The 12,264-nt window shown below is 45.5% G+C and overlaps 2 protein-coding genes across 13 annotated transcripts in view; one reads left to right on the plus strand and one right to left on the minus strand.

Annotated features, from left to right (window-relative positions):
- The first annotated feature begins 1,681 nt into the window (after nucleotides 1-1,681).
- hexim1 (HEXIM P-TEFb complex subunit 1) lies at nucleotides 1,682-5,139 on the plus strand. The gene has a single exon (XM_020094317.2). It carries the CDS (start codon nucleotides 3,562-3,564, stop codon nucleotides 4,654-4,656), a length of 1,095 nt encoding a protein of 364 aa, XP_019949876.1. The 5' UTR covers nucleotides 1,682-3,561; the 3' UTR covers nucleotides 4,657-5,139.
- A 1,222-nt stretch (nucleotides 5,140-6,361) lies between these two features.
- The window catches only part of arhgap23a (Rho GTPase activating protein 23a), a 68,881-nt gene continuing 62,978 nt past the window's right edge, over nucleotides 6,362-12,264 (minus strand). For 11 of the 12 annotated variants that reach the window (XM_069525290.1, XM_020094242.2, XM_069525289.1 and 8 more), the window contains 2 exons: nucleotides 10,468-10,499; nucleotides 6,362-10,371 (listed from right to left, as the gene is read on the minus strand). In XM_069525290.1, coding sequence (XP_069381391.1) covers nucleotides 8,935-10,371; nucleotides 10,468-10,499 — 1,469 coding nt within the window. In that variant the 3' untranslated portion in view covers nucleotides 6,362-8,934. The remainder of the gene's footprint in view (nucleotides 10,372-10,467; nucleotides 10,500-12,264) is intronic. The other variant, XM_069525291.1, reaches the window with a different exon arrangement.

A 12,264-nucleotide genomic window follows, 5' to 3' on the forward strand; every position in this document is an offset into this window, starting at 1 on the left:
AAACATAAAGGTAAAAACGCATACAGCCATATTCTCCCCCGAAACTAATCTTAGAATAAAGGGACAGCTGAAAATGTGACTTTTGTGTACTCACAAGAGCCCCGATGGTTGTTTGTGTGCTGATGTCCGTTGCTTTCTTTTTGCCATATTATCAGGGGGCATCTATTTGCTGAAGTCTGTTAGATACCAAACACTTTTAGGTCCTTGGTCCAATGACTATTTCAGAGAAATAATAAATCAGGTAGACTGAATCTATTTTTTTTTTAAAGCACTGCTCACAGTACTTTACTTCCAGCAGAGAACAATCCACTTCATTCCCAGTTAAATTAGGGAACAGCGCCCCCTGTTGGCAGTTTGAAGTAACAGCTAAAATCTCAACAACAACAAAAATAATCAATTCTGTAATGTCAAATTCATCTCCTCTGGCCAGATGTTTGTGCACGCTGTCTACACGGATCTGTGAACGATAGGAGCCGGACTGAAATCTTTATTTTATGTGGTGAGCACAAACTTGATTGAGTCTTTGTAATGGAGTTGTAACTAAGAGCAGAAGTGGGACTGGGCTTCTGTCAATGAAGGAAAAAATGTGATCATCCCTGATCCACTGGCATCCACACAGGGGATTGTGAGCACACACACACACACGTAAACAGGTTTGGTGGGGTGGGTGGAATGTGCTTAAAGTGATGTTTGTTTCCCTCAGTTATTTAATGCAGTTCAGTATCTGGTGTTTGCCTCTCTGCCACATCTCTTGCAAAAACACCAATCTGGACCCGCTTCATGAAAATGTTAAAAAAGCACAGCCCTCCCATGCCTGGATGGATATCAGCCAATGCTTCATTTTAACCTTCAAGGCCACACGTAGGTCTGTGACAATTTCTATCTTTCATCTCTCCTCAATTGCAGAAACAACCACATTAGACGGAGGGAGAGATTAAGTCATGCCTGCTAATCCTCACAAGCTGTGATCTATGCAGGAGCAGCCTCGGTTACGTTGTCCTGCGCCGCTCTTTGATTGGAGAAGATGGGGGGGGGAGACCCTGGGTATGATTTCTCAATCTGCGTGGTCATTAGGTTTCATATTAACTGGAACATATCACCTCTTCCTCAAAGGACTCCCCGGCTCAGCATGCTCATTTGCCAGAGCTGAAACTCTGTCTGCTTCTATTAGTAGAAACACTGGGCCTGTGTTGTGCTTGAAGCCATCCGATTCCCAGTGTTGGGAGAGAGCCGTCACCCACCATAAGAGGTCACAGACTGAATAACCCACTGACTGACTACTGCAGGAAACTGTGAGGAAAGTAAGCACACAGACAAAGATGAAGTCACAGTGTTGAGTCCTTTACAGTGAACAGACCCTGAGTGTGCAAACAGTCCCTATACGTGTTTGTGAAGAATGTGCATCAAAACACAATAATATCTTGGAATAGTTTAAGTTGCAAAAACAAGACTGACATATTTCCTCAAAACAGTGATTTCTTGAAAGCTGTTTATTTTTTAAATCTGACCACATTTATAAAGACGGTGTGTAGAAAACTATTACAAGAACATAGTTATTTTGTCATGCAGAGTAAAACTAGAGCTTAGTCAGCAGCAGTAAACTCACTGGAGGCTCAGGGCTGCCATGCAAGATCAGGGCCTGTCTACTTCCTGAAACTGAACTAGTTCATCGAGGGTCTCCCATCACAGATCAATAAGAACAAAGTGTGTTAATACAACTGTTTGTGTATTTTTACACACTGAGAACCACAGTGTCCGACAGGGAGTACAAATACAAAAGATGAAATTAATCGTAATTCTGTAATACAAAACTAACGTTCCTATCCAGCAATTAATCCGGCCCAGGATAAACACACGGGCCTAGTTAGCAGATGGCTAACGCTGACGATCTGTTGGTTGTGTCGCCATTATTGACTTTATGTTTGCAGCTGTAAAGATCAATGTACACGGAAAACATTTCATTGAAAATAAATGATAGATCATTGTTTAACTTTTTACGCAACGTATTAGCGTAGGGTAGTTAGCATTAGCTAGCCTAGCTTCATGGACTGTGCGTTTTCCTAGCTCCAAGCTATAATCTTAGAAGTAACATGGTGCTGACACGTCACGTTTATTTTAGTTGAGGCGTGTTTGACTTTACATTCATTGGTTTGTTTAACAGTTTAATTTGGGTCGCGACACCACAGACGCTCATCTGCTAACTAGCGTCAACGTTTGGCTAACGTTAGCTAGCTAGCTTATCCTTAGCTGTTAACACGACACAACAGCGTAGGTCTAAAACTGCAGATCAGAGCACGAGTGGAAGAAGATACTCAGAAACACTCTGCACCGGCCCGAACACTGCGAACACGACCACTGGGCCAGAGTGAGGCCGTCTGACCCGCCCTTCACGCAGCGAGGGGCTCGAGCTGTGCTCGCAGCGGCAGCTCCACAATAACTGACGTTTGTTTACGCTGATTCCAGAGTTCTCCTGAGCCGCTGCCCCCACAGCGTATCACTCCGCACAGCGCGCAGCCTGTTTATACAGACACATTCAAAGATTGAGCTGGAAACAAACCACGTGTTTTCACCACTGACCGAGATCAAGTATTTACATTTGGAAATGTGTTTATTTACTTGATTTCTGGTGTGAACACACTGCGCGGACTAGTTTCCATAAGAGGTTATCTTCACTTTGGTTAAAATGCGGGAGGGATTTCGCTGGAGCGTTAACTCGACGTCTGGCTGCCTGAAAAGCAAGTAAAGCTAATATCTATATGGATACGTATTACACATCATACTCTGTTTAGGTAGTGGTGTGATGTAATTTAGAAGTAATTAAACCCACTTGTGTTTCCTTTCCTTTTCCTTTTGTCCCCTATATTTGTAGATGGTAGCTCCCATAAAATGCCCCGGACTGCTTTCTTGGTGTGGATTACGTACTTTTGATGGATTGCTACACTGTCCAATCAGAAAATACTTTAAGCTTAGCAACAGCAAAGATGTCTTCTTGTCCAATGGCCGAAGAGAGGGGTGGGCTTTACCGTGCTGAACATTCTGCAGTGTGATTGGTTCAAAGGCTTGTCGGTCGGAGTAGAATTGTGGGCGTTGGAGTTCGTTGTGTGCTTCTCGCCGCTGGCTTCACTGGAATCCAAACAGCATGTCCCACAATCCAGCAGGCGCTCCGTGCAGCAGCATGCGCACGGCGCAGAGGCGGAGCTACTATATAAACACGAGCTCCCTCTTCTTGAGGAGCACACTGGACAATGTTGTGAGGGCGGAACGTGCGCTCCGGGTGAACGCCAGCTGTGACAGCATCGAAACAGTTAATGGTAGTTAGCGACAGTTGCTCTGACAAACCCTCGGAGGAGTAACAAGTGTGTGCTGCTGGAAGTTTACTTCACACACTTAGTTTTTATACATCAGACAAACTTTCTCCAGTGATTCTTGTCTCGCTCTGGCATAAGAATAATTTCGTTTAAAAAAAAAAGTCTTTGATGAACTTTGAAGCTCAGATTCGAAAGCGTCAACATCGTTTAAGAATGCGTTAAAAGCGGAGCCATCGGAGCGGATCGAGCCAGGATGACAGAGCCAGCGGAGCAGACCCATCACCTGAGAACTTCAGGCAGCCCATCAGGTGGGAGCAGCCGAGGCGCGTTGGAGCATCTCCCAGTCAGCAGCCGTGGAGGACCCGTGAACGGCGACAGGGGGCGACAGAGGGAGCAGAAGCGGCGGCAGCAGCAGCAGCAGCGGGCGGAGAGCTGCGGAGATATCAACACAGACAAGTTATGGCAAATGAAAGGCGGTCAGAGGGGGGTGTGCCCTGCCTTATCAGCCGGAAACGAGCTTCCAGAGTCCCCGATCGCAGCTCAGGAGCACCAGAAAGCCAGTGTTTGCTCGGCGGGTGAGAAAAACGGCGAAGACACACCGCTGCAGGACACTTTGGACCAGGTGCAGGAGGAGAGTCTGCACATCGACTCCGACACCGGCTTGGACTCGCGCCTGGGAAAGAAGAGACACCGGCGCAGGACCACCAGGAAGAGGCGCAACTGGAAGCCTTATTACAAACTTTCCTGGGAGGAGAGGAAAGCCCTGGAGGAGAAAGAGACTGCCAGGGCTTCCCGTCTGAGAGAGGAGATGTTCGCCAAAGGGCTCCCGGTGGCCCCGTACAACACCACACAGTTCCTGATGGATGAGCACGACCGAGAGGAGCCCGACCTCAACACCGAGACCGGGGTCAGGCGGCCCTCGGGGGTCGGTGGTCGCATGGAGGACACGGGCAGCGAGGAGGACCTCTTCGACAACGAAGAGGAGGACGACGATGACGGCAGCGGCGGAGGCAGCGACGGCATCGGGAGGCCCGGGAACGCAGGTGGGGAGTTTCTCCAGAGAGACTTTTCCGAGACCTACGAGATGTACCACGTCGAGAGCCTGCAGAACATGACCAAACAGGAGCTGGTGCAGGAGTACCTGGAGCTGGAGAAGTGCATGTCCCGGCTGGAGGAGGAGAACAACCGTCTGAGGCGCGCCGTGGAGCCCGGGGGTCTGACCGTGGAGAGCTCCCTGGTCCGTCTCCGAGAGCTGGAGAGGGAGCTGGACAGACTCAGGGCCCAGAACACGGAGCTCCTTCTGCAGAACCAGCCGAGCATCGACATGGCCCAGGTCGCTTCCAACTAGAGGACACTAGTTAACACCGTTTGAAAGAGGTAACACAGCGGGACTACTGCGTTTAAAAAAAAAAAAGAAGTCTCATCCGTTTTCTGTGATCAGTTTGTCATCTGGACTGTTGAGTCCTTGCATTACAATGCAATACTTGACGTTTCTTTTCTATTTGGACTGTAAGGCTGTCCTGTTGTTATTTTCCTTTTTCAAGACGAAATGTAAATACTTCAAAAATATGGTTCTTTTTATAAAGAGAATGTATTTGACAACGCGAGGATATTTTGTTGGTTTCCCTGGTTTCAGTCGAACATGGACTCTTTCGTTTTTGATCAAATCAAACATTGTATGTTGCCCCACCACAAGAAAACAGAATAACAAATGACCGCGTATTGGGCCAGCTTGCAAAAGACTGTTTTGCAGAAGTAAATTCCAGAGTGGACATTTTAACAGTTGTGTGTTAACCTTAAGTTCAAATAAAATTTTGAAATTCTGCTTAAACCTGTCGTGTGTTGTAAAAAAAAAAAAAAAAAACTCGCTCTGAAACAGGAAGTGGTTCATGGGAGCTGCAGCGTGAAGAGACTGTACGTGGCTGGTAGACAGCATGTTGATAATCACAAAGCATTTCTTGTGAGGATCCTGACAGAAGACATCAGTGGGCTGTGAATAGGAGCAACACAGACTGAAGCCAGCAGCAGTAGGGGGGGGATGGGACATGATGGACATGCTCTTTATGAAGGTTAACCCACTCTTGAGTAGAGCTTGATCCATTTTAAATCGGCCGATATGAGTCTTAGATATCAACATATATTTGCCTTTCATTTAGCAAAGTAAACAATACATACAAAACATACATATTTTAAAATTTTCTCATAATGTCTTATAACATATATTTTTGAAATATAGTTACTAAGGATACATTTAGTCAAACTGTAAAATATCAGGCCTCAATTACATGTCTTTGTTATAAGAGTTTAATAACAACATGTTTGGAATCATTGCCAATTTTTATTAGAACTTATATATGGGTCTTTTTATCGGAATCAGCATTTTTTTTACACCCTAGTATTAGTATCAGTAATGGCCCTCAAGGGCCAGGTTCCATTATTGAGTAAAATCTGTTAAGGGTATCATTCAAACGCTAAAGGATCCTCCACAAATGTTGTTTGCCAAAGCTCTAAATTTCAGTAGAATGATCATGGTTTAATTTATAGATTCAGCATTTGAGCTTACTTTCACAGGACTTATAAATATTCCAGTAGAGACCAACTGTCATATCAGTGAGTGTCAGCATTTGCCAGAATTTTACTGATTATTTGCTGATTGCTTCATTTCAAACTATTGCCTGTGATGGCAGTAGAGACTTAATTCATTAGGTCACTTCCCTCCAGCAGACAGCAAATATCTCTACTACGTTTAATCTCTTCATTGGCATATCTTAGTTTTACTTCCGGGATCAGCCCTCAAACATCCTCACTGGTGTGGCTCTATGTTCCAGTGAATTAAAAGGCACAGTGTCAGAGTATATTAGAAGAAGTTTCCTGCAGGAGCAGAGGTAATCTGTGCCACAGGGCCTGTAGAGACCTTATTCACCCACAGCCTCTAGAGGGCGTCATTCAGCTACTATTTTAAGTTGTCTTGAGACATGGGCCTCATCCTCCCTGTAAAAGCACAAGTCTCCCAAAATCCCATAATTCCAAAAACAAACACACGTGTAATTAACTTTTTTTTTTTAAACATAGTTCTGTTTATTTACATCATATAACCTTGCTTTAAAGCCCACAGCCATGAGGGGAAATGGTTTCAGGTGGACAACCTTTTTGTTTTAAGTCCAGTCATTTCATATTAGTTATACTCAAAAAGCAATTCCAAATGTACACAATACAGTATGTTACATATGAAGATAGTATGTACAAAAGACTTTTAAAACACAACAAGGAGACATCGGGTGGATCACATTTCAGACAACACACACCAGCTGAGTTGAGTTGATGAAGTGGGCTGTTGGTTCGTCTGTAGGATGATGGGATGTTGTCTGTTCTGACCTAATGCAGTTTTTAGGGTCGGGTTTGTTAGGTGTACCATATTCACACACTGGATCACCAGGCAAAGAGAGACAGCCTCAGTTTGTTAAGAAAAACAGCAGCTGAGAGAAAACTACACCTCCTCCCTCTGAGCAGCATCAGTACTAGCTGTGTAGTGCCTGTGTTAAATACAAAGAGAGTGCATAGACATGTCCTTGGCGTGAAGTGTGCTTCTTCTTTTCAAATTTCCTCTCAGTCAGGCCGCTTGTATTTGATGCACACATCTTTGGGTCAGTGCCTCAGTGAAACTATCAACCACAAGAGAGGAGGGAGGAGACCCAGAAACAACAAAAGGAAATGGAAAGATAGGAACCGAGCATGGCACTGCAGAACGAAAACACATTCCAGAAAAAATCAGGCACTTGTCGAAAATATCTTGAGGTAAGACAAGACTATAACTTATCATTATTATTACCATTATTATTATTTTAGTTTTCACTGGGTTTTTGTCTTTTGGTCAGATGAAAACAAGCTAGACTCTTATGACTTAAGGAGCTGCGCCTCCTGCTTGTGTTTTTTCTGTTGGCATGTTGGCTCTGAAACGAGGGATAAAAACTATAAGATTGTTAGCAGGTGTTCTGTGTTCATTTCCTCGAATGCACCCTTTCCACAGTCAGGGAGGATTTATTAGAGCCTGACCTTGTGGAGAACTCCCCGGTCATCTAACCTCAATGTAATAAACGTCCAGACGGACGAAGCCTCATAGGGCATGTGATGAAAAAACAGTGAAAATGAAGCTGTTTCTCAGACCACACCATATTTTAACAGTCTGTTAAACACTGCCAGGCCTTTTATCCCAAGAGGGGATATACTTTGTCTCGAGCTCAGTACATAATGAGCAGATCTGTGAAGGCAACGCTCAGTAAACCCAGACATGAATATCAAAAACAAATAATGAGGTCAGTTGTCACAGTGTGGCTCTGAGCTGCCTGCAAACTGTCCATTATGGTGTAATAATTACCAGATTACATTGTTTTTATCTTGCTACATGTTGATGCAACACTGCTAAATATATAGTCACCAGATAAACTTATTTCTAAGACTTAATCGCACAGGATTAAGTGTTCTGCACAGTGCTGAGAATCAGAGAAAGGCCATCAAGGAGGAAATAAGGAACAGGGTTAGTCGTGTTTGTCTCCTTTGAACAGGTACACCCAAGAGGTGGAATTACAATAAAAGTACTTTTTTCATTTTAATACAATATATATATATATATATAATATATATATAGAGAGAATAAAAAAAACAAAAAATAATATATTAAGGGGAAACATTTCAAGTAACATCTTGAAAGAAATGACTGTGCACTTGTACGCACACTTTTTTTGTAAACCATAAAAAAAGAACTAAAAAAAGTAACATAATATTTATATTTACAAGGTTAACTTAACAAGGCTTTGTACAAATGTTACAAAATTGTTCAACACAAACACCTGCACGCTCGGACATTATCACGAATATTGTTGCGCAAAAACATTATTAACACGTAGAGAGAGAGAGAGAGAGAGAGAGAGAGAGACAAGTGTACTTTGTGTCTGTGACCTAATGTGTGTGTTGTTTGGAGTTTTACAGTGTGTGTGGTCTGTGGAGTAACAGGTTAGGAAGACTGATATAAAAAGATCAATTGACATCCCTTTTGAAATATTTGTAACCTGAATATTAATTCTTCTGGCTCACAGACGTATGTTTTGGAGAAATTTTGTAATTCCACTTTGTTAAAAAGCACCTTTTTTCTCAAGAGCCACAGGAAGGTCGCGTTGCCGAAACCCTCCTCTGGTCACTTGAAGGGGTTTAAACCCCTTGTTTTTGTCTGTGAGCCAGTCTGGAAGGAAGAGAAGACAGGAGGGATGCTCGGTTGTTGCTCACATGAGAATTCTTGGCTGTGACATTGATTGTGATGAGGTCTGTTTGTGTCTCTGCCCTGTTCCTGTTTATTTTCTATAAAAGCACACATATAGGAAAGAGAGAAAACAAAAGCTTTGGCAACACCCGAATGCCCCTCGCCATGCAAACGGAGCTTATCAAAAAGAAAAGGGTGGGCTGCTCTGACGGACCGTTTCATTGGTTCACCATGTTGCACCTGACAACTAACCACAACTCTGTTCACGCTGCTGGGGTCTAATGACCTGCAGGGGGGTCAGCAGCTTGGCTGGGCCCCAGCCCCCCAGACTTAGCCTTCCTTGGATTGGAGGTTGGTGTTAGCTGGCAAGGCTCACAGGTACTGGTGGAATCTAGAGGTGGGTACTTGACGTGCAGCAGGTCCTTGTTCGAGAACGTCTGCATCCCGAGGCAGCCCTGGTGATTTGACCTGGTTTTGACTGATAGGAGACAGGGGGAAGTCATTGACAATCATTGCGGGTATCTTGTTGGACGTCTCAGTCGGGGAGGCTACCACGGTGTGTCTGCGCCAGGCCCGTCTTTTCCTCCGTGTCTCAGGTGAGAGCGGTTTTCGCAGTCCCACACTGCGCAGGTCATCGGCCGAGCCCAGCAGACGAGCGCAAACCTGCTCAGCCAGAGACCTGCCGCCCGGGCCAGTCGGGGTGAAGGAGGCAGCCTCGCTGGGCGGCCTTGCAGGTTTGGACCGGGCGGGGCGCAGGCTTTCCTGACTGCTGCCTGAGGAGGGGTTGGTTCTAGAGATATCCCTCCTTACTCTGGGCGCACCGTCTGACCCAGAGCCGGCCCCATCGCACTGGGCAGAGGCCTCGGACAGCTCCATCAGGTCCAGGGAGCGAGCCTTTGCCTTCTCCGACTTCATCTTCTTCCTGGCCAGAGTGTCACACTGGATCAGCTTGTGGGAGTTGAAGGAAGGCCGTGAGTGCAGTCTGTGTGTGGTGGAGGAGGAGGAGAAGGAGGAGGACGAGGGCGTGGTGGAGCGTGCTCCTCCTTCACTCCTCTCCGCAGAGTCTGGTGTGTGTGTGAGCGGTGTGGGCGGGGCGAGCAGGTTTGTGGATGAGAGAACCGGGGGTTTGTAGTGTGTATACAGGAAGCTGCGCGGGGCTGCTGGCGGTTGTGTGTTCACGGGTGGGGTGGGGTGTTTATCGGGTCTCTCCTGGGTGAGGGAGCGTGAGGCAAAGCCGCTTTCATTGTCCGTCTCGCTCACCAGCTCGCTGTGCTCATCATCAGCATCGTCGCCCCTCCCCTCTGATCCCAGGCTGCGCCCTAAGGTGGAGAGGGTGGAGTAACCGGAAACAATGGAGCGTGCATCCTCTGGCGCTCGCCATGCTGGCCCTTTAACCTCTGCCCGTGCCTCTTCCTCCTGCAGCAATATCACTGCCTGTCTTCCTCCTGCCTCCTCTTCCTCTTTGCAGCACGGCCGGCTGGGAATAGCCGTCACCACCTCTTGTTCTACCTCCTCTTTCACTCCGCTTTCTACAACTTCCTCATCTTCCTCTTCCTCTTCTTCCTCATCATCGTCATCTTCCTCTCCCTCTGCCCGAGGAGCAGTGTCCCCTACGGGTGACACCTCCACTTCCTCCTCTGCCCCTGGATGTCCGGCTTTGATTGGCTCGTGCTCTGAGTCGTCGTCAGTGCTGCTGCCCACGCGGCGGCCGTTGTGCCGCTTTCTGCGCTTGCGGCCTGTTACAGCTGACATGATGGACAGAGTCAGGAAGTCCTTCGCTGTGAGGTCCTTCTTTGACCCCCACGACCCCTGAAAAAGGAGGAAATGTAACTGCGAAGCTCTCACATATGTTTCACGTATGTATAAATGTTAGCTGTTATTTCATGACATAGTAGGAGATATTACCTTCGATTTAGCTGAGTCACTGTTGGTTGAGTCTGGGGAACGAGAAAGTAAAAAAAAAACACTAAGTGGGTCAAATCCAAGTGAACAAAAGGCCCGAACAGTCACGGTGAAGGACACAGAGGCAGATTGTGTGATAATGACTTTTTTTTAAAGGACAAATTGAGAGAATGCCTGCTGCTGCTGCTCTGCTCTTCAGTTTAACAATTGAATCCTCCATGTCACAGCAGGTGTTTTCCATCCGCTTACAGGGGGAAACACACACTGTGACATCACCGATTCGGGCGTGGCTACTGACACACCTGAAGGTTTCTGTTTGGAGTGAGAAGCGGCAGCAGCTAAAGCACAAAACGTCTCTGCTAAATTTTAATGAAACACATCTTCCTCTGTGCCCTCTGCCCCTGCACAAAGACACTGATTCACACACTGAGGGAATATGGAGGATGGAGGGGGGGTTAGGAAACCACAGCACACACTGATGATATCACTGAAAAACACTGATGACATCAATCAGTGAGAGGAGAAGCATTGGGAGGAGTGAAAGCAGAAATAATCAACAGCGTGAAGAGAAACACAGTCCCTCACAAACACAAACGGACAGACACACCGACGCAGGATGAAAAGCTCCGTTATCTAAATCTTTAGAAAACCCAGGGGGTAATGGAGGGGGCGCTGCTTCCTAAGAGGCTCTAGATGGAGTCGTTTCTCATGAACCACCGACATCAGTGGTAAACAACATTGATGGTTCTCACCCTATCCCTTTGTATCACAGATACACTGCCATTAAAATCCAGGAAAAGACGTTTTCCCAAAGTGCAGCTGAAGCGAGAACCATGCAAATGATGTTTGCCTGGTCCTCTGCATTTTTCCCCAAAATGCAGCTCAGCACGGGTGATGTTTCCAGTCATGGAGAAAAAGAAGCCTTTCAGACTAAAAGCTCCAGGCTTTCATTTGACCAAATATCAACCAGTCAGGTGCTAAGACTCTACTGACACACCTGTAACTACCAGCCCTGAAGCAGCAAATCACTTAGTTTATTAGATGATCAGCAACATCTTTAATAAAAGACGATCGTTTAATGAGCATAAATAGAGTCTGATTTTGGATTCTCCTAATGTGAAGATTTGCTGATTTTCTGTTTTATCTCAATGATAAATTTATCTTTTCAAATGAAATAAATATGTAATATGCAATACTGTGGTCAATTAGCCATCTCTGATGTGTGCTCTTTACGTATGCCCTTCTAGTTAATATAGCATTTTATCATCTAGTTCCTGCCAGCCTTATTTGTTGAATTCACTATTTTCACTATTTAAGTTGAATGAAAATTACTTTTTGTTAAAGAAATCTTCTTTGTTTAAGTTGCGTGTTCTTCCCATATTTGCTTTGGTCTCAGAACTGCATTGTAACATGTCTGGGATTTGAACCTGACACCTCTCTCTTAACTGAACTTCCTCTTTGTGTGCAAAGTTGACAACAGTAGTGAGTCATGATGTTTGCCTGGTCCTCGCTTCAGCTGCACTTTGGGAAATTAAAACTTTTCTGAAAAGAGGTTTAATAGTGATTGAAAAACCACCGATGAAAGGAGAGGGTTTGGTTATTTACAGCTGATGTTGCTAGAACTTAAAAAAACTTTTAGAGCCACCGAGTGGAGGGGAGATCCTAAGGACTAGACTACACCCACTGAAATTCTTCACTTGATGAGTAGAGGATGACCAGAGCGAAGTGCTTTAGATGACACAGGCCACTGGTGAGGGACTTGTCTCTCAGTGACAGAGCTCAGTTTACACTGGGGTGTCA

The sequence above is a fragment of the Paralichthys olivaceus genome, chromosome 5 (assembly GCF_024713975.1).
Source record: "Paralichthys olivaceus isolate ysfri-2021 chromosome 5, ASM2471397v2, whole genome shotgun sequence".
Classification (NCBI taxonomy): domain Eukaryota; kingdom Metazoa; phylum Chordata; class Actinopteri; order Pleuronectiformes; family Paralichthyidae; genus Paralichthys; species Paralichthys olivaceus.

What these genes read in the sequence shown, in the direction of transcription:
- hexim1 (XM_020094317.2), top strand. Translation starts at nt 3,562, where the DNA reads ATGACAGAGCCAGCGGAGCAGACCCATCACCTGAGAACTTCAGGCAGC.